The sequence below is a fragment of the Pantherophis guttatus genome, chromosome 2 (genome assembly GCF_059756535.1).
Source record: "Pantherophis guttatus breed Tessera chromosome 2, ASM5975653v1, whole genome shotgun sequence".
Lineage (NCBI taxonomy): Eukaryota > Metazoa > Chordata > Lepidosauria > Squamata > Colubridae > Pantherophis > Pantherophis guttatus.
Window position 1 is genome coordinate 278,345,690 of NC_142064.1, and position 27,001 is coordinate 278,372,690.

Below are 27,001 nucleotides of genomic sequence, written 5' to 3' on the forward strand. Positions count from 1 at the left end.
CCGGAGCCAAAATGGTACACAGGACTAACCCTCCAATGGGCTCTGGCTGCCTTTTCTTTCCCTGCTTACGTCGATGAATTTAATTTAATGTAATTTGATTTATCGCATTTCTATGCCGCCCGACTCTGGGCGGCTTACAGCAAAAATAATGCGAACAACGAACATAGAAAATTATTAAAAAACATTATAAAAACATTTTAAAACATTAAAAGCCCATGCATGCCATTCATGGCCAATCTTGCGGATCTCGCAAGATTGCAACAGTGAGATCAACGGCCCCAGGCCTGCCGGAAAAGCCAGGTCTTCACCGCTTTCCGGAAGGCCAATACGGTGAGGGTTGGTTGTAGAAAAAAGATCACGTGCCACAGCTGATCACCCCCCCCCCCCAGTGCGATAGTCTACTTACCCCATGCCTCCTTTTGGCATGCATGGCGTACATATGCGCACCTTGCATTTGGTGCATGGTGCGCACTGCGCACGCATGTATGCGGTGCACATACGCAGCCAACGAACCCGTAGTAAACCAGTTCAGATTTCACCACTGGGACAGACATTCTTTTTTTTTTTTTCCCAACAAATTTCATTTTATTCAGAAAGTTACAATAGAAACCTCAAAAGAAATCTTACAAAATGAAAACCAAAGCATTAAAAGAGAAAAAAAGGGCATTAGAAACAACAAAAACACAGATTCATATATTGTCCCACCTAGTTGAATCGTGCTAAATATATTGTAACAATGATAGTTTCCCCATATATACTCTCTCTCTCTCTCTCTCTCTCTCTGTAAACACACACATATAGTATTAACAGGTAAACAGCCAAGTTAAACTTCAAAGCCTTCTGTTAACAATCTATCATTGTATTTAACTTGTTGAAAGTATCTCCGATCTGTCTCGCTTCAAATCTCATTTGATTCTTTCAATTTTTGGTCTAAAGTCAAGGACTACCTATACTTTAACAAAAGTAGAGATAGTGCTCTGCCTCGTTTTCCTGTTTAAATAAAAACATTACACAAATTAACTAGAAAAATAAAAAAATAGTACATTTATTCTTCCCAAAATCAAAATTTATAAAGTTGGGAATAAAAAAACACATCTATGCATTGGCATAGGGCTTTTTCGTTGCTTGGACTACTTGTGCAATCAAAAGAAGTTGGGGAAAAAAATTCAGATAGACCATATCAGTCCCTTGAGGCTCTACCAGACATTGCCCTATTTTTTTTTTCCTTTTAATTTGGTGCCACGTTGAGGGACAAATAAAATCAAATAAATGTCTCCTCATTTAAATAATAATAAAAAAAACAGAGTATTTTATTGGCCAAGTGTGATTGGACAAACAAGGAATTTGTCTCCGGTACAACAGCTCTCGTTATTAAATGATTAAAAGCCTGGAGACTAAAACATATGAAGAATGGTTGCAGTATTTGGGTTTGACTAATTAGAGAAAAGGAGGACTAGGGGCAGTGGTGAAATCTATTTTTTTCCCCTATTGGTTCTGTGGGCGTGGCTTGGTGGGGGGGTGTCATGTGACTGGAAGGTCAAAAGACAGAAACTCACTTGGACAATGTCTTGCTGGAGCAGGGGGTTGGACTAGATGAATGGAGAGGTCCCTTCCAGCCCTGGATTGCAGTGTTCTTTCAAAGTATCCTCTGAAGCTGCATCTAGTGCCAGGTTTGTGGTCCTTGCTTCCTCTCCTTTTTCCCTCTCTCCCTTTCTTTTTCTTTTTCTCTTTCTTCCATCTTTCTTTCTTTTTCTTTCTTTCTTTTTCTTTCCCTTTCTTTTCTTTCTTTCCCTTTCCCTTTCTTTCTCTCTTTCCTCCCTTTCTTTTTCTCTTTCTTTCTTTCTTTCTTTCTTTCTTTCTTTTTCTTTCTTTCTTTCTTTCTTTCTTTCTTTCTTTCTTTCTTTCTTTCTTTCTTTCTTTCTTTCTTTCTTTCTGATTCTGATTTGTACATACCAATAATAAAGTAGTTTAGTTTAGTTTAGTTTAGTTTAGTTTAGTTTAGTTTAGTTTAGTTTTCTTTTATTGTCATTGCACCTCGTACAACCAAATTAAATGCCATCTTCAAAGTACATTATAACTATAAAAATAAAACACAAACGCACATCCTTCACATTATATATGTAATCATAATACTGATACCAATAGGAGGAGGTAGTAGGAAAGATGAAAAGGATATTAGTAATACAGTCTTACTACGTGGGTAAATAATCCTTAGGCGTAAGACAGCACTGTGGGAATCAGGGGTTCAGCAGAGTGATGGCACAAAGGCAGAAACCGTCTCTCTGCCTGCTTGTCTTGGTGTGCAATGCCCTATAGCAGCGTCCTGAGGGGAGGAGGAGAAAGTTCACGACCAAGATGTGAGAGGTGGGTAGATACCGTATTTTCTCAGCCCTCTTTCTGACCTGCATACAGATCCTTGATGTAAAGGATTTTGCAATGTTTGGCTATTGGGTTGCCTATCCTGGAATAAAATATAAGGTCCCACATACACACACGCTTCGTTTCGCTCCTCACCCAAGTTGTGGGCAAAGCAAATTGCCTTGAAAAGATTAAAAAGCAGTCCTGGGCTATTATTTGACCTAAAGTGTACTTGACATACCTCGCCAGGCAACGGGCTCAATTTTAAGACAAATGGTGGATCCATCAAAATGAATCCACCCGTCATTTTTAGCTTAAATGCTCTGCAGATATCCAGGTTTTGGGTATCAAAATGAGGTTCCAGTGGGGGATCCATGTATGGAAACCAACACAAACCGCTTGAAGGAGGCGTCTTCTAAATCCACGAGAGCGGTCCATGTTACTGCTTGACCCACTCTTGACCTGTTCCTGCTTGACCCGTTCTTCGGTTTCTTCTGAAAACAGGATCTTTACCTTTTGAGAGGTTTTACAGTCTACGATAGCCATCTGTTTAGGGAGGAAAGAATTCCAACAAAATAAGTATGCTTGGGGCATATTCATTTTAGTTCCAGCTGCTGTGAAAAGACTCCCTTCTTCCACAATATCCTGTTGCGCATTCAAAATCCAAAAGGATGCTGAAAATCATTATAATCATTATAATCATTCAAAGGTAAAAGCTAGAAGTTCCCAATCTCTGGGTTGAAATTACCGGAGAACAAAAGGTTAATTTTAACATCTTTCTTTCCCTGGGAAAAAGCCCCACATAATCATTGATAAAAGAAAAAGTTTGAATGAGCCCCCTTCCTTTAGAATGACTTGCAGTCAATGTCATTAGTGGGGGTGAGGGGGCAGTGGGCAGTTTTTGCGCTGCCACTTCCAGCCAAGATGCTGGAGCAGCCAGGAGGAGGAGGAGGAGCTGCTGTTGGGGAGGCGAGCTGGCCCAGGAGGGCCGAAGGAGAGCGCACCTCCTCTCGCATGGAGATGCCGAGGGCCCAACTCGTCGGCAGGGGAGCGGCTGTGTTGGCTGGGAAGTCGCTTTTGCCCCTTGCCCTGCGGCTTTCATTGGGGTGGTGGGGCTGCACAGGAGCTGAGTCCGTGTGGGAAGAATGTCTGTCCGGCACCAGGGTAAGAGGTGCGCCGGGTGGGAAGCGGTCGTGCTCCCTTGGCGGAAGTGGCGGGAAGGGGGGGGCTGCTCTGGCTTATTCTCAGTGGTGGGCTTGGGGGGCGCTTCATTGTCACTCTTCTAGTTTCCAGCACACACATGTGCAGCGGACAGCTGGTCTTCGTGTGCGCATGCGCTCCAGAAACTGGAAGACTAGGTGGTCAGCATGCATATGTGCACCAGAAACCAGAAGATCTTCTTCCCGGCACGCACATATGTACTGAGTGGCTGCTCTTCCAGTTTAAAGCATGCGGGCACACATGTGCGTTCTCATTTTGGCATTCGGTACCGAAAAGGTTCGCCAATACTGATATAGGGTGTCCTGCCTGAGCAGGGGGTCGGACTCACTAGACAACCTCCAAAGTCCCTTCCCAACTCTGTTATTCTGAATGGTATACTGTACAATCTCCTGCTTGAGGTTGGACTAGAAGACCTCTGAGGCAGGGGTAAGATCCAGCAGGTTCTGCAGAACTGGTAGCGGAAATTTTGAGTAGTTCAGAGAACCGGCAAATACCACCTCTGGCTGGCCGAGTAGGGTGGGAATGGAGATTTTGCAGTATCCTTCCCCTGCCACACCCACCAAGCCACGCCCACAAAACCGGTAGTAAAGAAAATTGGATTTCACCACTGCTCTGAGGTCCCTTCCAACTCTTTTGTTCTGTTCTGTTCTTTGTTATGTTGCACTCCTTCTCTTGTCTTTTGCTCTGAGTAGGAGCACTGCATCTTCCTTCCTGTTATCGTCTGTCCCTGGATGTGATTGATTCACCTCCATTGCCCCCATCATCCACCTGAACTTCCCCGATCTTGTTTGGAGGCAGGATTACGGATTTTCTAGCGCTTCCCAGATCATTTATGAGACTTTTCTTTGATTTCTGATTTCCTCATATTTGCTTCTCTATTCAGGCTTAAGAGACTTCCTCTCAGACACGAGGAAGGGGGAACATTCTGAGATTTACAGGAAATGGAAAAACTGCATAGTTGCTTCTTCTTTTCTGACTCCTCCTCCAAATGCTGTTTATTTGGAAGGGTCTTATTGTTGTAGCTCCGTTGCCTGAGCCTGGGCTATTGACAGATGCAGACTCTGAGAGTGAGGAAGAAGAGTTGGCAAGGCCTCCCTCTCCAGGACCCTCCTCTCTGGCAATGCCTCCGGAGGACACCGAAGGCCAAGAGATAGGCCCAGAGCCAAGCACGTTCCCGCAGCCACAGGTGGACAGCGACGAAGGAGATAAGTGCTGGCTGGACCCTCACCAGAGGCTAAGGGAGAAGCGTGCGCAGCAGAGGGGAAGGCGTGCCAGAGATTAGCTGAATCACTGGACCACACCCTACAGGGTATAAATGTGGGTGTGGTGGCCGGTTCGGTTTGTGACGAGCAAAAACTAGAAATAATCCATGATCTCTGCGTTACTGGACTTTGCCTGCTTTATCGGACTGCATTTGGATTAATCCTTGTATTGTTGAAAACTCTGCCTGTTTTATCGAAATGCTGGCAGTCTAATCTTTGTTTTGTGTGAGTAAAGTCTGAATTGGCAGCTAGCCACTGGGTTGCTGCCAGCTTTATTTTCCAAGAATTTTGTCATGTGGCTTATTAACTCCGGGCCATCTGTGGGGGTGCGTGAGTGGAACGGGGACAGAACACTTATGGGGAACATGGATGAAACTCTCAGGGAGGCTCTGCCATTCACAACAACTCAGTCATTGCAGAAAGACCCAGGGTGAGTGTTAGTGGATGTGTTTTCACTTACAACTCAGGAAGAGAATCAGGAAGATCACAGCAGCTGCCAGCACCATCACCACAGGAATCCACCACATTATAGCTAAAGAAGGAAAAATCCAGAAGTTCCGATTAGACAGATGTCAAGCTCCCCGAAATGGAGATGCTGAGCAATGGAAGCCCTTCCCAACCTTCAGGAAGTGCCCCGCAGCTGAAGGAAGCCCCTCCCCTCCAAAGCTGCAGAGGATGGAGCTCAAATGGCCTTGAAGGACAGAAGGAAGAGCCACCACCAGTCATCTCATACATCATCATATTTCCAGACTTTTCCTATGAAGTTACCATTTCCAACTCTTCTGGCAGAAGTAACTTCTCTCCCGTTGCTAAATGCATGGCGATATTTCCTGCCCTCCACATGAGAGGATGCAGCAGAACCCCCCCCCCATTTTCAAACATTGATGTAAAGTTGATTTCTACACTATGTTTCCTTCTGCATGTCACAAACCTGTCAGCCTCTCACCTGTTTCCTCCTTCAAGGTCAAGACCAGGGGCTCCTGCAAGCCCTTGTGCTCCAGGTGACACCGAAAACGCTCCCTCTCCTTGGGGTCGATCTCAATGCTGAGGTGGACATAATAGGTCCCGTCTGAATTGGGGGCCACGTTCCTAGGGAGAGTCTCATAGACACAGGCCTCTCCGTCTCTTCTCCAGATGGCCTGGATCTCCTTGGGGTAGAAGCCAAAGGCCTGGCAGGTGAGGACCTCCAGTCTGTCATTCACCACCTTGGAGTTCACCTTCCCTACCGGGGGCTCTGCAGAGGAAGCAACATCACAGAATTTCTGGGTTTTCTAGTATTTATGTCAAGATGATTTAATTCACAGGGAAGTCCTCATTTGGCCATCCTCTTCTTTTCCTCCTCTCTGAACCTCCGGGAGCCTCCAAGATGGGGCATTGAAGCTCCTTAGATTTATTTTTGAAAAGGTTAAATAGAATTTGGGGTAAAGCTCTCCAATTGACCACCATAGATGCTTGGGGTTTGATTTAATTTACTCCTCCCTCCCCCCAATTGAATTTGGTCACGTTGTTCCAGATAAAAACCAGGAACAGACTGATCTTTTCCTTCTGACTCAAACACAGGACATCAGTTTCTTCCTTCCTTCCTTCCTTCCTTCCTTCCTTCTTTCTTTTGCTTTAATTTATATGCCGCCCTTCTCCGGAGACTCAGGGCGGCTTACAAGGCGTTAAGCAATAGCCTTCGTACTTTTGTATATTTATTTATTTATTTATTTATTTATTAAATTTGTATACCGCCCTACTCCTGAAGGACTCAGGGCGGTGAACAGCCATAAAATAAAACATGTAGATACAAAATTTAAAATAGAGATAAAACCGGTTAAATAAATTTGGCTGAACCATTTTAAAACCCCAATAATTTAAAACCAAATTTAAAATTTATACGATGTCAGCTTATTGCCCCCACAATCTGGGTCCTCATTTCACCTACCTTTGAAAGGATGGAAGGCTGAGTCCACCTTGAGCCTGGTTGAGATTTGAACTTGCAGTAATTGCAAGCAGCTGAATGTTAATAACAGTGCTTTAGTCCACTGTACTATCAGGCTCTTCTGCTTTGCAAGATTTTTTTCAGGGAAATAGAACGAGACTTTCAGCATGAATTTCTTGCTTAGTTACTTTATCGTTGAAGTCCTTATTTTGGGTGCATTGAAGACTATTTTCCTTCTGTAATATGATGTGGGATACTTTCTGACCCTTTTCTGCAAAGGTTGGTTTGCTTATGGAGGACAGAAATACTATGGAGAGGGGGAGCCTACAGAAACATGCTCAATGGACACCCACTCACCAATCCTCTGCGGAGTCTTCTTCTTGTATGACTGGTATCTCTGCAGCCAATCAATGCAGGTCTCCTCCAGATACAATTTTTTTCTCCGGGACCATCCTGGATGCACCTCCCATTTCTCCTTGACCTTCTGGGCCTGGGGCTGAGCTGCCACCCATCTGAGGGTCTCCTTGTCGAAGCTGATGAAGTCCCACCCGTTGTAGCCGTAATGCAAAAATCCTCCTTTGCTCCCGTCTTCCCGGAGCTCACAGCCCAAAACCGCCTGCCAGGTTTGAAGCCCTGAAACAGACCCAGAGAGAATGGATGTGAATTGTTAGGAAATGGTCATTGCCTAATTGGTTGGCCAGGAAATATATAAGCCAACATTGTATGTCTGTATTATGTAAATGTATTATGTAGCTTGAAGAACTGTGCTGAGTCATTCTGAATCCTGATTGGCTGAGCTCTGTAGCCAATGTATTTAAGGAGAGCTAAATTATGGTTAGTTTTGGACACTACACCATTTTTACCTGTTGCTATGCTTTTTGATCTCTCTATATGATCATTGTTTGATCAGGATTATTTATTTACTGCTTTCTGGTATTTATTGAACTGTTTTTATATTGTTCCTGATTGTTCCATGTATTTTTCTACAAACTGGTAAGAAGATTTTATATCCCTAGATTGATCTTATATTGCACTTTATATGGCTAAGACTTGGATTGTTAAAGGACTATGATTTTGCTTTTCCCTAAAAGTAAAATACTATAAAACCCAGTTATTCACAATTAAAACGTTTCCATGCGTAAAACTCTTAACAGTACTCTGCTTTATAAACCACAATTTCAGGTGTAACTCATCAATATCCTTAACATGAATGAAAAAGGGTCCAGGATTCCTTTCCTTAGACAGTATTATACCATAGCTCCCTTCCCACCTACGGAGAGAAACACAATTTCTCCTTCCCCTCTTTATCACACAAGGGGAAATAACTTCTACTTCAATTAACCTTGTCAGGCTGTATAGAATGTGTAGGCAAGGGAGAAAACCAGGGCTGGGGTGGAGAATGGGGGGGAAAAATCAGGAACCCCCCCTTCCCATTATGCCCCCTGCAGGCATTTGGAGGGCGAAGAAGTCACTGCCCCTGCTCACCTCCAGTCTGGTGATCCAGTTTTGATAACTTCTCCAGGTCGGTTCCAATCACCCACTCAAGGACCTGAAATGTCTTCTCCTTCTCTGCCTCCTCCATCCAGGGCACCAGAGGCTCCATCTTCCTGGTGAGGCTGTCAAAGCGAGCGATGGGCTGGTCATCCAGGTAGCCCCTAGTGAAGGACTGGGGGAGCCCCTGGCTGGGCTCTGAGAGTCGCAGGTAGGAATAACACAGGGAGTGTGAGGGAGAGCCTGGAGAGGGAGGAAGGAGAATTAGGGGGGGTCTGCCCTGCAGTTCCACCCTTTCCAACATTTTATTGTTACACAGCAGCCCCCCAACAAGTGGGTCACCCTCTTTCGGCTTTCCTTGGGAAGGTTCATGTCTACAAACCTGAGGAGAGACCCCCTCCTCCCCTGACTGACCTTGGAATCATCTGGCCAGGGCCACATCTGATTAAGATGCCCCTACAGCTGCTCTGGGGCCCTTGAGGTTCTAGCCAGCTTCTTGGGCCTGACCCTGATCTCTCCCTGCCCCTCCCCCTTCTCTCTCCACCCATCTTCCCACAGCATGAAATGATCTCTCTCTCTCTCTCTCTCTCTCTCACACACACACACACACACACACTACACAGGTAGTATTCAGCAGGTTCTGACCCGTTCTGGAAAACCGGTAGTGGAAATTTTGAGTAGTTCGGAGAACTGGCAAATACCACCTCTGGCTGGCCCCGCCCCTGCCTCCTGAGTCCCAGCTGATGGGGGAAATGGGGATTTTGCAGTAACTTTCCCCTGCCACGCCCACCAAGCCTCACCCACCAAGCCATACCACGCCCACCAAACGGTAGTAAAAAAAATTGAATCCCACCTCTCTCTCTCTCTCTCTCTCTCTCTCTCTCATTCACACACACACACCAGGGGTGAAATGCTCCCAGTTCTGACTGGATCGCCCAATCCAGTAGTGATGGAGGCGGGTGGTTCGGAGAACCGTTAGCAAAAACCCCTGCCCCCCTCCCCATGCCCAGCTGAGCCGCACAACCATCAGAGGCATTTTTTCTACAACCTCTTCCGTGGAAAAAATGCTTTTAAAGGTAAAAAAAAAAAGCCTCTGATCAGCTTGGATCGTCAGAGGGTTTTTTTTCCTTTTAAATGCCTCTGACGATCCAAGCTGAATTGCCTGATCGGCAGAGGCATCTAAAAGAAAAAAAGCCTCTGCTGATCAGGCAACTCAGCTTGGACGGTCAGAGGCATTTAAAAGAAAAAAAAAAACCCTTTTTTTCTTTTAAAAGCCTCTGAGGACCCAAACTGAGCTGCCTGATCACCAGAGGCATTTAAAAGAGAAAAAAAAAAAGCCTCTGCCGATCAGGCAACTCAGCTGGGATCGTCAGAGCCTTTTGAAAGCATTTTTTTTACAACCTCTTCCCAGAAGAGGTGGTAGAAAAAAAATGGTTTTAAAAGTTTAAAAAAAAAAAAAATTAGCCACGCCCACCCAGTCACGTTACCCAAGCCACGCCCACAGAACCGGTAGTAACAAATGTTAGATTTCACCACTGAAGATGCCCCTACAGCTGCTCTGGGGCCCTTGGGGTTCTAGCCAGCTTCTTGGGCCTGACCCCGATCTCTCCCTGCCTCTCCCCCTTCTCTCTCCACCCATCTTCCCACAGTCTGTCTGTCTGTCTGTCTGTCTCTCTCTCTCTCTCTCTCACACACACAGGCACGCACGCGGTATTCAGCAGGTTCTGACCAGTTCTGGGAAACCGGTAGTGGCTGAAATGTGAAGCTTCGATTTTTACTTTCACTTTCACTAACTTCCCACAAACACAAACTGATTCCAACTCAAGCATTAAACGAAGTTTAAGCGAAGCGCAAGGGAAGAAAAAACAAACAAACAAACGTTTCCCTTTGGGAAAGGAGCTTGGGACGGAGGGGGGAATTGGGGAGGGGGGCAGAGAAAGACCCAGCCCAGGACCTGCGTCCCCCTCCCTCCCAAGTCTGCTTCCTCCCCACTTTCCCCCCCCAGCTCGCAAAGCCTTCCAGAAACTCACCGCAAAAGCGTCCCGGGCCGAAGGACGCCAGCACAAGCCCTAAGAGCAAGAGGGGCGCCCGGAGCTGCCCCATCGCCCGCCAACCACGACCCCCTGTGCACCTCTCCAACCGAAGATATCTGGGTTTCCCCAAAGACGCGCCTCTCTCCGCCCCAGCTCCGCTCCGCCTGTCTCCGGGAAATCAGCCGCTTTTTTGAACGGATCCTGGAGGAGGAGAAAGGGCTGAGCTGGAGTGGGATCTCTCTCCATCCCCCCCCCCCCCGAGGAGGAAAAGGATCCTTGGCACCTCGGCAAGTCTTTTTACGATCCCTTTTCTTTGCTTCTGGCAGCCAAGGATCTGGAGCCCCGTTGGGGGGTTAATGAAACATTGATTGATTCCTTTACAGGTGGTCCTTGACTTATGGCCACAATTGAGCCCATAGGGCAGCCCTCCTTATTTGAGGGGCTCATCCCACCAGAGCGGGTAAGGTGTGGGCACACTGCAGGTCTCTTCCCTTAAGCGTTGTAATAATAATAATAATAATAATAATAATAATTTTATTTCTATACCGCCCTTCTCCCGAAGGACTCAGGGCGGTGTACAGCCTATTTAAAAACACAAAAACAGAACAACAATTAAAATTTAAAATCATTAAATAATTAGGCTCCAATTAAAATCCCAGAAATTTAAAATACCCCAATTTAAAACGTTATGTTAATAGCCCGGCCTGGCGGAACAACAGGGTCTTCAGAGCGCAGCGAAACACCTACTTCTGTGCCCCTACTTCTCGGAAAGCATTTTTCTGTTACGGCCCCTGCCCTATGGAAGATTTCCCCCCTGAAGGCCCAGCAGCCCCCTCCCCACTTTAATCTTCCAGGGGGAAGATATGACCCACTTGTTTCCCCTCCCCCCCCGAAAAAAACCCACACGGATAGAGTGAGGTCAGAGTGGGAGGCGGTGTGATCGCTTTTTCCTTTCTGGGTCCGCTTATTTTTGAGAGGTGCTATTTGTGCCGTTTTTTAATGTTGCCGTTTGTAATTGGATTCTCTGGATGGGGAGAAGCAGGCTCCGACTCAACCCTTCCAAGACCGAGTGGCTGTGGCTGCCGGTGTTCCGATATAGCCGGCTGATACCATCGTTGACTATTGGGGGCGAGACATTGGCCCCCATGAAGAAGGCTCGTAACCTAGGTGTCCTCCTGGACACGCGGCTGTCTTTAGAAGAACATATGACAGCCGTGGCCAGGAGAGCTTTCTATCAGTTTCGCCTGATTCACCAGTTGCGACCCTTTCTGGATCGGGACTCCTTATGCACAGTCATTCATGCCCTAGTCACTTCTCGACTGGACTACTGTAATGCTCTCTACATGGGGCTCCCCTTGAGGTGCACGCGGAGGCTCCAACTGGTCCAGAATGCGGCCGCGCGGGTGATATTAGGAGCGACATGGCGCTCACATGTAACACCTCTCCTACGCGAGCTGCACTGGCTCCCAGTGGCCTTCCGAGTGCACTTCAAGGTGTTGGTTCTTACCTTTAAAGTGCTCCATGGCTTAGGACCTGGGTACCTACGAGACCACCTTCTGCAACCTATAACCTCCCACCAACCAGTACGCTCCCACAGAGTGGGCCTCCTCAGGGTACCATCACTAAAAAGCAATGTCGACTGGTGGTTCCCAGGGGGAGAGCCTTCTCTGTGGGGGCACCTACCCTTTGGAACAGGATACCCCCAGGGATAAGAATAATCCCAGATCTTCGTACTTTCCGTCGGGCACTTAAGACCTTCCTCTTTCACCAAGCTGGGCTGGCATAATTAATTTTTTCTTTCCTTTTCCCAATTGTGTAAATTTTATTCTGAAGATCTTAACTCAACTGATAAGCCAAATTGACTTAATTATTTATTGCTTCTATTCACGTTTTTATATATATGTTTATTTTGACTGTTCACCGCCCTGAGTCCTTCGGGAGAAGGGCGGTATAAAAAAATTAAATAAATAAATAAATAAATAAAATAAATAATTTTTTTAATGCAAAACCTGAATGCCTAAGGATTTGTATTTTACATGGATGTCTATAATGCTTATTACATTATTATTGCTACCTCTGCTCCTCTCTGCCTGTTCTCTCTGCATGATCACTGCTTGATCATTGCTACTTGTTGTTTTCTACTGTTTTCCTGATTGTTTTACTCCTCTACTTGTTCCTGTTTGCAACTCCAAAAAGAACTGTTTTATTGCATATGACTACAACAACTGGTAGGAAGACTTTGTTCTTGGAATATCCCTGGATTGACAATTTAACTATCTTTATCTTTGTATGACCTGGATTGTTTATTGGACTTTGCTTTCCTTTTTCCTAAAAGTAAAAGAATATCACAACTCGGTGTGTCTGTGTATTGACAGTGCTTATTCACAATCACCCTAAGCCGTTTCTCATGTGCACAACCTTGTTTCTCCTTTACAATCTCAACAAACATTGGGCCCTAGCTAACAAAATGAAATTTAATGGTGAGGAAAGTAAAGTTCTACATTTAGGCAAGGAAAAACCAAATGCACAGATACAGAGTAGGTGGTACCTGGCTCAACAGTAGAAACTATGAGAGAGATCTTGGAGTCATAGTGGACAATCCCTTAAATATGAGCCAGCAGTGTGCTGCAGCTACCAAAAAATTCAACACAGTTCTAGGCTGCATTAACAGAGATCTGTTCTGTCCCCGTCCCACACAGGCACCCCCACAGACGGCCCGGAGTTAATAAGCTACACGACAAAATCTTTGAAGATAAAGCTGGCAGCAACCCAGTGGCTAGCTGCCAATTCAGACTTTACTCACACAAAAGAAAGATTAGACTGCAAGCATTCCGATAAAGCAGGCAAAGTTTCAGCAATACAAGGATTAGTCCAAATGCAGTCCGACAAGGCAGGCAGAAGTCCAGTAACGCAGAGATCATGGATTATTTCCAGTTTTTGCTCGTCACAAACTGAACCGGCCACCACACCCACATTTATACCCTGTGGGGTGTGGTCCAGTGACTCAGCTAATCTCTGGCACGCCTTCCCCTTTGCTGTGCACGCTTCTCCCTGCGCCGCTGCCGAGGATCCAGCCAGCACTTATCTCCTTTGTCGCTGTCCACCTGTGGCTGCGGGGACGTGCTTGGCTCTGGGCCTATCTCTTGGCCTTCGGTGTCCTCCGGAGGCATTGCCAGAGAGGAGGGTCCTGGAGAGGGAGGCCTTGCCAACTCCGCTCTCTCGCTCTCAGAGCGAGGGAGCGCTCTGACTATCTGTCGATAGTCAAGGCTCAGGCAACGGAGCCACAACAAGATCACATGAAGTGTTAATACTGCTTTATAATGCCATGGTAAGACCTCACTTGGAATACTATGTCCAGTTTTGGTCATCACGATATAAAAAAGATGCTGAGACTCTAAAAAGAGTGCAGAGAAGAGCAGCAAAGACAATTAGAGGACTGGAGGCTAAAACATATGAAGAACGGTTGCAGGAACTGGGCATGTCTAGTTTAATGAAAAGGATGAATAGGGGAGACATGATATGTTCCAAGATCTCAGGGGCTGCCACAAAGAAGAGGGAGTCAAGCTATTCTCCAAAGCCCCTGAGGGCAGGACAAGAAGCAACGGATGGAAATTAATCAAGGAGAGAAGCAATCTAGAACTAAGGTGAAATTTCCTGACACTGAGAATAATTAATCAGTGAAGCAGCTTGCCTTCCATCTCTGGAGGCTTTTAAGAAGAGATTGGACAATCATTTGTCTGAAATTGTATAGGGTCTCCTGAATGAGGCGTGGATTGGCCTTGAAGACCTCCAAGCACCTTCCATTTCTGTAATTCTGTTTCTTTGTCCTGCTTATTAGTACTGTGCCTCTGTGGCGCAGTGGACTAAGTGCTGTTCAAGTAGCACTTAAGTTGCCAGCTGCCTGCAATTAGTGCGAGTTCTAATCTCACCAGGCTCAAGGTTGACTCAGCCTTCCATCCTTCCGAGGTAGGTAAAACGAGGACCCGGATTGTGGGGGCAATAAGCTGACTTTGTATAAAAAAAGAACACCGCTTGGGGGGAGGGGAAAGCCCTACTAAGCAGGTATATACAAAAGTATGAAGGCTATTGCTTAACGCATTGTAAGCCACCCTGAGTCTCCAGAGAAGGGCGGCATATAAATCGAACTAATAAATAAATAAATAAATAAATACAGGAGGAAGGGGGCAGAGGCTCAGAAGTGGTGGTTTTCTTCAACTCTCTGACAAAGCTCTCCCCCCCCCAAAAAAAGAGAGATCTGGTTAGCCCCTCCAACCATCTTCCAAGAAGCTGTTCAAAGATATACCGTATTTTTCGGAGTACAAGATGCACCGGACTATAAAATGCACCTATCTTTTTGGTGAGGAAAAGAAGAAAAAGAAATCTGCCTCTGCCTCTGAGCAATTTTGCCTCCTTGCAGCAAACAGCCTGCTTTACTTTCATTTTCGTTTTCAGCATAGCTTGATTAGCACAAGGGAAAAAAAAATCTGCTCCAGCAATTTACCTCTTTGCAGCAAACAGCAGAGGCCGGCGCAAAACAGCGGAGAGCAAATCAGCTGAGAGTCGGGAGGCCGATCCAATCAACTTGTGCTAATTAGGCTGTGCTGAAGCTGAAATGAGCTGTTTTTTTCTTGCTGTTTGCTTGCAAGGAGGTAACTGCTCTGAGGCCAAAGGGTGGGGGCCAGTGGGTGGGCAGGGCTACATTCGGTGTATAAGACCCCCCTAAATTTTCACCCCCTTTTTTGGGGGGGAAAGGTGCAGGTCTTCTCCTCCTGGATCGGTGGTGAAATCCAATTTTTTTTTACTACCGGTTCTGTGGGCGTGGCTTGGGCATGGTGTGACTTGGTGGACGTGGCAGGGGAAGGATACTGCAAAATCTCCATTCCCACCCCACTCCAGGGGAAGGAAATTGCAAAATCTCCATTCCCACCCCACTCCAGGGGAAGGAAATTGCAAAATCTCCATTCCCACCCCACTCCAGGGGAAGGAAATTGCAAAATCTCCATTCCCACCCCACTCTGGGGCCAGCCAAAGGTGGTGTTTGCCGGTTCTCCGAACTACTCAAAATTTCCGCTACCGGTTCTCCAGAACCTGTCAGTACCTGCTGGATCTCACCCCTGGCCTGCATCTGACTCTTCAAGCAGGGGATGGATCCAACCTGGCTTAGTCCCCAGCACCAGGCAAAGCCCGTCAGGTACCACCATGGTCTGGGCCCCACTCTGAAGCCCATGAACCTCATTTATCAGCTCAGCCTACCTCGCAGGGCTGTTGTCTAAACGAATTGGCAGCTTTTTTTATAAAGAATTGGCTTGAATGATGGGCTGAATGGGGCGGAGAGCTTCAGCGGAGCTCGGGACGGGGGCGGAGTGAAAGTGGCCCCGGTTGGGAAATGCCCACGAATGCCCCGGGTGGTTAGAAGATGCTGCTGCTATGCCAGGCGTCCCTCTGGGTGCTGGGGGCGGCGTTGGGGGTCTTAGTGCCGGCAGGCTGCTGCGGTGAGTTCCTGGCGGGGGAGGGGGGGGTGAGAAGCAGCAGAAAGTAAGGGGGAGATCGAGTCCCAGGCTGGGCGTCTCCTCTCCCCTCCCCAGCCGACTTTCTTCCTTCTTTTGTGCTCCGCTGAGCGTCGCTTAAGAACTCCGCGCATTTCATTTGGAATCCATTCCCGCCCCGTTTCTGAGAAAAGTGAAAGTGGGAAGGGAATGTTCAGAATCCCACAAAGGAGTTGCGACCTCGGGGAGTGTGGGAGGGAAAGCAGGAATGGAGGGGGAGGGTCCTGCCTGAATCTCTCTCTCTCTCCCTCCCTCCCTCCCTCCCTCTCTCCCTCCCTCTCTCTCTCTCTCTCTCTCCCCCCTCCTCCGTCCCAAAATCCTTTCCTTCGCGCTTCCCCAAACAACTTTCACTGTTTCTTTTGAAATCAGCTAGCATTTGCACTTCGGAGGAAACGGAGCGGAAGTGAAAAGAGGAACGTTCTCAGTTCAACCCCCTGGTCCTCCCCCGCCTCCCCTCCTGGCTCATGATGATAATAAGGAGCGTTCCATCCCTGTCCTAATGTTCCCTTTTATCCGTATCCATTTCACGTATTCATCATCACGTCTGTATTATACTATATAGCTGTAATCCTATCCTATCCTATCCTATCCTATCCCATTCCATTCCATATTCTATTCTATTCTATTCTATTCTATTCTATTCTATTCTATTCTATTCTATTCTATTCTATTCTATTCCATATTCTATTCTATTCTATTCCATCCCATATTCTATTCCATTTCATTCCATTGTTTGATTCTATTCTATTCTATTCTATTCTATTCTATTCTATTCTATTCTATTCTATTCCATCCCATATTCTATTCCATTTCATTCCATTGTTTGATTCTATTCTATTCTATTCTATTCTATTCTATTCTATTCTATTCTATTCTATTCTATTCTATTCTATTCCATCCCATATTCTATTCCATTTCATTCCATTGTTTGATTCTATTCTATTCTATTCTATTCTATTCTATTCTATTCTATTCTATTCTATTCTATTCTATTCTATTCCATATTCTATTCCATTTCATTCCATTGTTTGATTCTATTCTATTCTATTCTATTCCATTCCATTCCATTCCATTCCATTCCATATTCTATTCCATTTCATTCCATTGTTTGATTCTATTCTATTCTATTCTGTTCTGTTCTGTTCTGTTCTGTTCTGTTCTATTCTATTCTATTCTATTCTATTCTATTCTATTCTATTCTATTCTATTCTTTATTCTATTCTATTCCATTCCATGCCATATTCTATTCCATTTCATTCCATTGTTTGATTCTGCTCCGTTCTGTTCTGTTCTGTTCTGTCCTGTCCTGTCCTGTCCTGTCCTGTCCTGTCCTGTCCTATCCTATCCTATCCTATCCTATCCTATCCTATCCTATCCTATCCTATCCTATCCTATCCTAACCTATCCTATCGAATCCTATCCTATCCTATCCTATCCCATCCCATCCCATCCCATCCCATCCCATCCTATTCTATTCTTTACTCTATTCCATTCCATTCCATTCCATTCCATTCCATTCCATTCCATACTCTATTCTATTCCATTTCATTCCATTGTTTGATTCTGTTCTGTTCTGTTCTATTCTATTCCACTTTCCTCGATTCCATTCCATTCTAATTTCTCCTCTGCTCTGCTCTGCTCTACTGTACTCCACTCCACTCCACTCCACTTCTTCCCCTCCTGATCAGAAAACCTCATTGGGTGGGTAGGAGGTTGTTTCTCTGGGGAGCCAATTAGGTCTCCCGCTCTAACAAGAAAGCTTCAGTCAGATCGCATCCCGATGGTCACCAAGGAGGAGGGGTTGCGGTTGAGGTCAGTTCACGAGCTGAACTGGGAACCCCGAGCTGGGGGGGTGGGGCATGGGGACATCTTAACTTGACCTGGCCAGAGGTTTCCAAGATGGGCTAATAGCTGCTGGGGGGCTTCCTCCTTGTGTTTAAAGGCATGGATTTTCCCAGGCAAAGAGGTAGGCCCACTTGCTAGGGGGAGGATTACTGTGGTCACAATAAAATATTGGAGCCCTTCTCCCTTCCCAGGCTCTCCTTCGCACTCCCTGCGTTATTTCTACCTACTACTATTAGAGCCCAGCCAGGGGCTGCCTCGGTTCTCCATTAGGGGCTACCTGGATGACCAGCCCATCACTCACTATGACAGCCTCACCGGGAGGATGGAGCCTCTGGTGCCCTGGATGGAGGAGGCGGAGAAGGAGACATACCTGGCACGTGGTTGGGTATTCGGGACAGCCCTGGAGAATTTGTCGAAATGCAACCAACCGACTGAAGGTGAGCAGAAGCCCTGACACTTTTGATGTCCAGGTTAGACTTTCTTTTCTGCAAAGATGTGATCCCACCCCTCCCCCCCAATTTTCTCCCACATTTAGATATTCTTCACGGCCTGGTCCTTACCCAAAAAGGGTTAATTGCACTCCCCATAAAACACTTTCCTCCTTGCACAGTCTAAAAAGATATTAGACTGTGCAGAGATGGATAGTCTGACAGTAAAAATAAAGGATAAGGAAGAATCAGAATATTTCTCAACATGTTTTACCAGTGGTTAGACAATAGAAGTAGAAACTAGAAGAGAAAAGATTATTTACTAGGTACAAGTAAATGATGAACGACTATTATTATATAAGGTAAAGGTTATAGTTCCCCTTGCACATATGTGCTAGTCGTTCCTGATTCTAGGGGCCGGTGTTCATCTCCGTTTCAAAGTTGAAGAGCCAGTGCTCCCGGAAGACGTCTCCGTGGTCATGTAGCCAGCATCACTAAACACCGAAGATGCATAAGGTGGTCCCTATTTTTCTACTTGCATTTTTACATGCTTTCAAACTGCTAGGTTGGCAGAAGCTGGGACAAGTAACGGGAGCTCACTATGAATCACTGAACTGCTGACCTTTCTGATTGACAAGCTCAGTGTCTTAGCCACTGAGCCATCACATCCCTCATATATATATATATATATATATATATATATATATATATATATATATATATATATATATACACACAAACACACACACATACATACATACATACATACATACATATATATATATATATATGTCTTTGGTTATTCGGGTTTTCTCCCGCGTAAAATTGGAAGTGTCTTGGCGACGTTTCGACGAAGTCTCATTTGTCATCTTCAGGCTGGTGTTTTCGGCTTCGTGCTTCTAGGAGCAATGTGAGATCGCAGCTGTTTCTCAATTTTACGCTGGAGAAAACCCGAATAACCAAAGACCTACATACAAATACCCACGAAAACCTCAGAAAACATACACAGACACACACACAGACACACACACAGACACACACACACACACGTACAGTGATGGCTAACCTTTTTGCCATCATGTGCCAGGAGGGGGGGCCAGGGGAGTCGCGCGCATACGTGCCCACACCCATAATTCTATGCACCCTACCCCCACCCTCTGTATGTGGATGTGACGCACCCCTCCTGGCACGTGATGGCCCAGTAGGCCCGGGTTTTTTTCTCACCTGGTTCCAGGGCCTCTCTAGGAGTCTGGGGAGGGCGAAAACAGCCTTCTCCACCTCTCCGGAGGTCCTCTGGAGGCCGAAAATGGGCCGTTTAACAACTTCCAGTGGGACTGGAAGGCCCGTTTTTTGCTGTCCCCAGCCTCCAGGGCCTCTCTAGGAGTCTGGGGAGGGAGAAAATGGCCTTCCTCACCCCTCCGGAGGTCCTCCGGAGGCCAAAAACGGCCCATTTGACAACTTCTGGCTCCACCGGAAGTTGTCAAACGGGCCGTTTTCGGCCTCCGGAAGTTGTCAAACGGGCCGTTTTCGGCCTCCGGAAGTTGTCAAATGGGCCGTTTTCGGCCTCCGGAAGTTGTCAAATGGCCCTTTTTTGGCCTCCAGAGGACCTCCATGGGGGTGGGGAAGGCCGTTTTTGCCCTCCCCAAACTCCTAGAGAGGTCCTGGAACCAGGTGAGAAAGAAAAATAGGCCTTCCCCAGGCCGTCCGGAGGACTCTTGGACTCTCTAGTGGGCCCAGAAGACCTGAAAATCAGCTGGCTGGCATGCGCATGCACTCTGGAGCTGAGCTCACATGCCCACTGATATGGTGGCACGTGTGCCATAGGTTCGCCATCACGGTACTAGTATATACAAGTAAACAATATATAACTGTTATGATTTTTATTATTAGTATTAATATTATGATTATGAATATTAGCTTGTATAAGTAAAAATGACTCAGAAAATGCACTGTTCATTAAGCACTTACATTGATTAAAAAAAAATTAAAAAATATTTTTTTAAAAAAACCACTTTTCTCTCTGTGGACTAAGAGGGGAAAGACATACTGGGGCTCCCTCTGCTGGTCAGATAAGGTCAAGACTCCTTGCCTGAGTCTTTAATAGCAGTAACACTTAGGAAGCAGTGGAGACGATGTTTAAATGAGGCATTTTCTGTTATTAAATTTCTTGGCCAGAAAACAGCATAGCGATAGCAGTAGCATTTAGACTTTACACAGTGCTTTACAGCCCTCTCTAAGCAGTTTACTGACTCAGCCTATTGCCCCCAACAATCTGGGTTTTATCGACCTTGAAAGGATGGAAGGTTGAGTCAAACTTGAGCCGGTCAGGATCGAACTGCTGGCAGTCAGCAGAATTAGTCTGTTTTTATTATTGTTGTTGTGATTGTGATTGTGATTATGAATATACATACTTATGACTGTATGACTGTAACCTTGTTGCTGGTATCCTTACGATTTATATTGATATTGTTTCCTGATTGCTTATTTGTACCCTATGACTATCATTAAGTATTGTACCTTATGATTCTTGATGAACATATCTTTTCTTTTATGTACACTGAGAGCTTATGCACCAAGACAAATTCCTTGTGTGTCCAATTACACTTGGCCAATAAAAATTCTGTTCTGTTCTATTCTGTATTAGCTTGTATAAGTAAAATGACTCAGAAAATGCCCTGTTCATTAAGCACTTATGTTGATTAAAAAATAAACTAAAATAAAATAAATCACTTTCCTTCCTGTGGGATAAAAGGGGAAAGACAGACTGGGGCTCCCTCTGCTGGCCAGATAAGGTCAAGACTCCTTGTCTGAGTCTTTAATAGCAAGAACACTTAAGGAACCAGTGAAGAAGATTTCAACCTTGAGCCGGTCAGGATCGAACTGCTGGCAGTCAGCAGAATTAGCTTGCAATACAGGTCGTCCTCGACTTACGACTGCAATTGAGCCCAATGTTTCTGCTGCTAAGTGAGACACTTGTGAAATGAGTTTGAATCAAGGCAGTTGATAAGGTTGTTATCAACTGCCCGAGGAGGGGGCCTGAGAAGAGTAATTCTGGGACCTTCTCACCCACCCCTCTCTGGATCTCTTTCAGGGCTTGATACCTGGCAGGTGATTTTGGGCTGTGAGCTCCGGGAAGATGGGAACAAAGATGGAGTTTTCCGCTATGGCTACAATGGGATGGACTTCCTCAGCTTCGAGAAGGAGACCCTCACCTGGGTGGCAGCTCAGCCCCAGGCCGAGAAGGTCAAGGAGACGTGGGAGGAGGATCTAAGGTGGTCCCAGGGGAATAAAGTCTACCTGGAGGAGACCTGCATTGAGTGGCTGAAGATATACCAGTCCTACAGGGAGGAGGCTCTGGAAAGGACCAGTGAGTGGCTAAGGGGTGGGTGGGTGGGATGCTCCCTTGTGCAGTGTTTCCATGGGATTTCTGTTCTCCCCCTCCCTATATTATTTTTGCCCCACACAGCCAAGCCACCTTTCAAATGTTTGGCAGAAAGAGATCTGGGTATAGACCAATGGGAAAAAATAACCATCAATACCTCTCTTTTTTCTTTTTTCTTTTTTGCTTTAATTTATATGCCACCTTTCTCCGGAGACTCAGGGCGGCTTACAGTGCGTTAAGCAATAGCCTTCATACTTTTGTATATTTATACAAAGTCAGCTTATTGCCCCCACAATCTGGGTCCTCATTTCACCTACCTTTGAAAGGATGGAAGGCTGAGTCAACCTTGAGCCTGGTGGGATTTGAACTTGCAGTAATTGCAAGCAGCAGATGTTAATAACAGTGCTTTAGTCCACTGTACTACAGGCTCTTCTCTTTTCCCAAGAGTTTTAAAAAAAAGAAACCAGTGATGCGATGGAGGAAGGGCGAGATCTATTTGCATTTCCACAAGAAAAAACGTACACAGCAGAAGAAATTGTAATTCCCACATCCTGCGTTTGGGGCTGAACCAAAAGATAAGGTTGTTAGAGGCGTGGTGGCCCAGTGGTTAGAATGCGGTACTGCAGGCTACTTTGGTTGACTGCCGGCTGCCAGCAGTTCAATTCTCACCCGCTCAAGATTGACTCAGCCTTCCATCCTTCTGAGGTCGGTAAAATGAGGACCCAGATTGTTAGGGCAATAGGCTGACTCTGTAAACTGCTTAGAGAGGACTGCAAAGCACTGTGAAGCGGTATATAAGTCTAAGTGCTAGTGCCATTGTTCCTGATTTCCATCTAGAACAGCTTGAACAAATTCAGTTTGTGTTTTGCCCCAGCTACGGATCCCAAAGAACACAGCACACACAAACTCTGAACAAAACTTAGTTTACTCAAATAACACAGGTTTTTTCTTTTTTAAAAAATTTGATTTATATGCTGCCCTTCTCCGGAGACTCAGGGCGGCTTACAGTGCGTTAAGCAATAGCCTTCATCCTTTTGTATATTTATACAAAGTCAGCTTATTGCCCCCACAAACTGGGTCCTCAATTTGCCTACCTTAGAAAGGATGGAAGGCTGAGTCAACCTTGAGCCTGGCGAGATTCGAACTAGCAGAAATTGCAGACAGCTGGTGTTAAATTACAGTGCTTCTGTCTGTTGAGCTAAACCAGGCTGTTAATAAGCGTTCTTAACAGCCTGCCAGAATTCCACAGATAAGATAGTTAGAGTCTTACTGAAGTTGGCAGAAAGCCCAGAAGCAAGGTTGCAGAGACATCCCAACGCGATGATTAGCGAACTAAGGTTGTTTCCTGCAGCTCGTTGCAAACTGCGTACTTTCTTAAATAAGCTAGGGGAGTGGCCAGTTAGCCCCAAGCCTTACTCTCGAGGAGACCTCCTCCTGAGGAACCACTCCTGTCTTTTGGCAGCTCTGCATGCCCGTGCATTGAGAAGATGCTCTTCCACTTCATCCTCTTCACTTAAAGGAGCCTCTGGAGGTTCTGAAGGCCCTGACTGAATCCCTGCCTCTGGCACCACATCTTCTCCAGCCTCCTCGCTGTTCGACTCGAGCGCCGGCTGCACAGGCTGCTGGCGCAGCACCACACCAGCCTCCTCCTCGTCGGGATCAGCCACAATCCGCGCAGACCGCTGGTGGGCCACAACAGTTTGGGGTGACAAAACTGAATCAACCCCCGATGATTTTAATCAGAGTGACAACTTTATTCAAAATGTCATGTACCCCTTTCAAAAACAAATGTAAAGACCTCCAACGGCCCATTTTTGAGGTTCCCTCGGGTTCAGGACAGGAGAGGAAGCAGTGGGAGAAGGTGTTGAAATCAGGCTATTTCTGCTCTTCTATTACCTGGCCAGAAAATCCTGAGATTTGTGTTGTTGCTGTTTCTGCAGAGCCCCCAGTGGGGAAGGTGATTCACAAGGTGCTGGATGACAGCCTGGAGGTCCTCATCTGCCAGGCCTTTGGCTTCTACCCCAAGGAGATCCAGGCCACCTGGACGAGGGATGGTGAGAACTGGGAACAAGAGACTTTCCGTAGGACTGTGGTCCTCAATTCAGACGGGACCTATTATGTCTGGATCAGCATTGAGATCGACCCCAAGGAGAAGGACCGTTTTCGGTGTCACCTGGAGCATGACGGCTTGCAGGAGCCCCTGATATTGGCTTTCAAGGAGGAAAGAGGTGAGATATTGAGTGCTTATGACATGTAGATTTTTTTCAGCAACGTTGGAAAATGTAGGGAGAAGAAAGTCAAGTTTTCTTCCGTATTAACTCTAGATTTCAGGCAGAGAACAGCAAGTTCTGCATTTAGTGATGGGAGAGAAGTTATTTTTGACTGGGGAGTCGGAAGTGGGAACTTGAGAAACAAATATATGAAGATATGGTATGGTTAAGCTATGTTATACTAAGGGTAGATTTTGGTAGGGCAGGGATGGCATTCTGTCCCCGTACCACACACACACCCAACCAGCCAGCCGAGGGTTAAATAAACTCTTCAAACACTCAACGTCAGTGATAAGGAATTTGGCAGCAACTCCATGGCTGCCTGCCAAGAACTTTTACTCCGATAACACAGACAAAAATACACACAGTTTGAATAGTCCAGTTTGTAATTAAATCCACAGCAAACAGGTGTTGTGTCCGAAGGTGCAAAAGAATTGCAGAATTCTGATTGCAGAAGAATATCTACTGTAGATACCTATCTATACGCTTCTAAAATTCTCTTGTCTATCTGTTTGTAATCTTCAATTGGGCAAAATGGTATATCATAGGGCAACAATCTTTGAATCAGATGAAGTAACTTAAAGAATGGCTCCAAAATCTGGGACTCATTACTCTCACGGAATTGAAATTCGGCAATGCCACACCGCTGCAATCAGCCACAGTCACGTCGTCGTCATTTCCAATTCTCTCTGTCCGTTTCCTGCAAGGAAAGTCAATGGGGAAGCCTGCGGGAAGTTGAAAATTGCTTTTTCTCCCACTACTATTTTCCCACCCATCATCATTCTGTTTTCAAGCTTCGGTAAAGACATGTCTCTGATACAAATGACCCAACAGGCCATGTTGTGACCCAGGCCCAAGTAGGTAGTAGTCGACGCGAACAGTTCCAAGAACAAACAGACTTTATTAGAACAGCTGAGAATTAACTCATTCTCAGCGGAGTCCAAACTAAATCAAAACAAATTCTTCATAACGCAAATTCTTCAGTCTAATCACCAACCTTGGTATAATTAGGCAAACTGCCAAAGGCTTCTCTTGGCAAAAGTTCAGAAGCAGAAGATGCCGACAAGAGATAAGTGCAGCAAGACAAGAACAAGTCTATCAATGTTGTTTTCCGACAAAGAGCCCAAGAGCCGTTGCTGGTCTTTTAAGCCTTATGGGAGGGGCCAATCATCTCTTCGCCCTACTCCCGAGTCCTCCTCTTTGTTCTAGCTGCTCTCGCCTTCTGGCAGCTCTTTTCATACGTGCACTACGAACAGGCTCCTCCTGTTCCTCTGCCTCTCTGCTGTCAGCCTCGGGAGGCTCCGGAGTCCGCACATCACTCCCCGATGGCCCTGGCCCCATCTCTGCCTCCGCTGCAGAGCCCTCATCCGGGCCTTCCCCAGCCTCCAGGACTGGCCCATGTTCTTCCTCTGCCTCATCGCTGTCCGACTCCGCTGCCAGCTCCGCAGTCTGCTGGCGGACCACAAGAGGCCACAGATTGTCTAGTGCCATAAATACATATATTTATAAATACATTCTTTGCAGTCATTTGGTCATCCTTCAAGTGGGGGAGGGGGCACTGCCTGGAGGCCAAAGCAGGTTGGGAAATGCTTCCATTGCTCAGAATCTCCACTTCCGGGAATGCAGCATCTGTCTAATCAGAACCATCTTTCTCCTTGTTTAACTACAGGGTGGCGGATTCCTGTGGGATTTGTGACTGCCACAATCTTGGGAGCTGGGATTCTCTTCCTGATATGTAAGTGAAACAAACTCATCCACTGATACCTCCCACCCCCACCCCCACTTCTGTGTCTTTCTGTGTTGACTGAGCTGGTGTGAATGGCACAGCCTCTCTGAGAGTTTCACCCACGATTCCCACAATAGCCGTGAGGCCGTGATGGCGAACCTATGGCAAGCGTGCCACAGGTGGCATACGGAGCCCTCTCTGTGGGCAGGCGCACCCTCGCCAGCTGCTCTTCTGGTTTCCGGCCAGCTGTTCTTTGCGGGTGCTGGAGCACCGGAAAACGGCCTGAAAATGGCCAAAAAACAGCCAAAAAACAGGCATGTGTGCAACAACCAGCTGGTCTTCGGGTTTCTGGCATTCCAGCGCACGCACATGCACACATACAGGGGTGAAATGCTACCGGATCGGACCGGATCGGCTGATCCGGTAGTGATGATGGCCAGAGAACTGGTAGCAATGGTAGCTGGAGGCTCCGCCCACCCGCCCACCCGCCCCATTCCGCAGAGTCGGGGAATGCAACATTCCCTGACTCCAGACTTGCCGCGGAGCCGCTGCCTGCTCGCCCTTCGCCAGGCGGTGTATCCTACTGCTCACCTTTCTCCTGCGGCTGGCTGTCAGGGAAGGCAAGTGCCCGAATGTTACCGGAGTCGCTCACTCTCCTTCTTGAATGAGCCGCTACCATCGCCGCTCTGGTCCATGCACCGACTGCACAAGCACATACCGTTTATTTAATTCACTCATCAGCGGCAGGTTGGGTGTGCGCTTGTGCAGCCGGTGAATGGACCAGGGCGGCGATGGTGGCGGCTCATTCAAGAAGGAAAGTAAGCGACTCTGGTAACTTTTGGGCGCTTGCCTTCCCTGACAGCCAACTGCGGGAGAAAGGTAAGGACACGCCGCTTGGCGATAATAATAATAATAATAATAATAATAATAATAATAACAACAACAACAACAACAACAACAACAACAACTATTATTATTATTATTATTATTATTATTATTATTATTATTATTATTTTATTTCTATACCGCCCTTCTCCTGAAGGACTCAGGGCAGTGTACAGCCTATTTAAAAACACAAAACAAAACATCAATTAAAAATTTAAAACGATTAAATAGATTAGGCTCCAATTAAAATCCCAGAAATTTAAAATACCCCAATTTAAAATTATTATGTTGATAGCCCAGCCTGGCGGAACAACAGGGTCTTCAGTGCACAGCGAAACACCCAGAGGTCGGAGATCTTACGTATTTCTGGGAGCAGTTCATTCCAAAGGGCAGGGGCTCCCACAGAGAAGGCCCTCCCCCTGGGTGTCGCCAGCCGACATAACTTGGTCGATGGCACCCTGAGGAGACCCTCTCTGTGGGAGCGGACTGGCCGGTGGGAGGCTACTGGTGGCAGAAGACGGTCTTGAAGGTACCCAGGTCCTATGCCATGGAGCGCTTTAAAGGTGGTAACCAACACCTTGAATCGCACCCGGAAGACCAGTGGGAGCCAGTGCAGCTCGTGCAGGAGGG

At 46.4% G+C, this 27,001-nt stretch overlaps 2 protein-coding genes across 2 annotated transcripts in view; one reads left to right on the forward strand and one right to left on the reverse strand.

The window, feature by feature from the left end:
• LOC117668168 (uncharacterized) overlaps window positions 1–27,001 on the forward strand; it is a 59,376-nt gene that overhangs the window by 29,249 nt on the left and 3,126 nt on the right. Inside the window, exons 7-15 of the mRNA XM_087885334.1 lie at window positions 3,278–3,522; window positions 5,805–5,842; window positions 5,935–6,017; window positions 7,045–7,156; window positions 10,262–10,518; window positions 17,872–18,117; window positions 21,200–21,475; window positions 23,431–23,718; window positions 25,430–25,495. Of these exons, the coding sequence (XP_087741460.1) occupies window positions 3,278–3,522; window positions 5,805–5,842; window positions 5,935–6,017; window positions 7,045–7,156; window positions 10,262–10,518; window positions 17,872–18,117; window positions 21,200–21,475; window positions 23,431–23,718; window positions 25,430–25,495 (1,611 nt within the window). The remainder of the gene's footprint in view (window positions 1–3,277; window positions 3,523–5,804; window positions 5,843–5,934; window positions 6,018–7,044; window positions 7,157–10,261; window positions 10,519–17,871; window positions 18,118–21,199; window positions 21,476–23,430; window positions 23,719–25,429; window positions 25,496–27,001) is intronic.
• Window positions 557–10,451, reverse strand: LOC117668139 (major histocompatibility complex class I-related protein 1-like). Its single transcript, XM_087884614.1, has 6 exons — window positions 10,287–10,451; window positions 8,251–8,499; window positions 7,123–7,398; window positions 5,788–6,075; window positions 5,302–5,373; window positions 557–2,904 (listed from the first exon to the last, which is right to left on the reverse strand). The coding sequence occupies exons 1-6, from the start codon at window positions 10,357–10,359 to the stop codon at window positions 2,885–2,887; spliced, it is 978 nt and encodes a 325-aa protein (XP_087740740.1). The 5' UTR covers window positions 10,360–10,451; the 3' UTR covers window positions 557–2,884.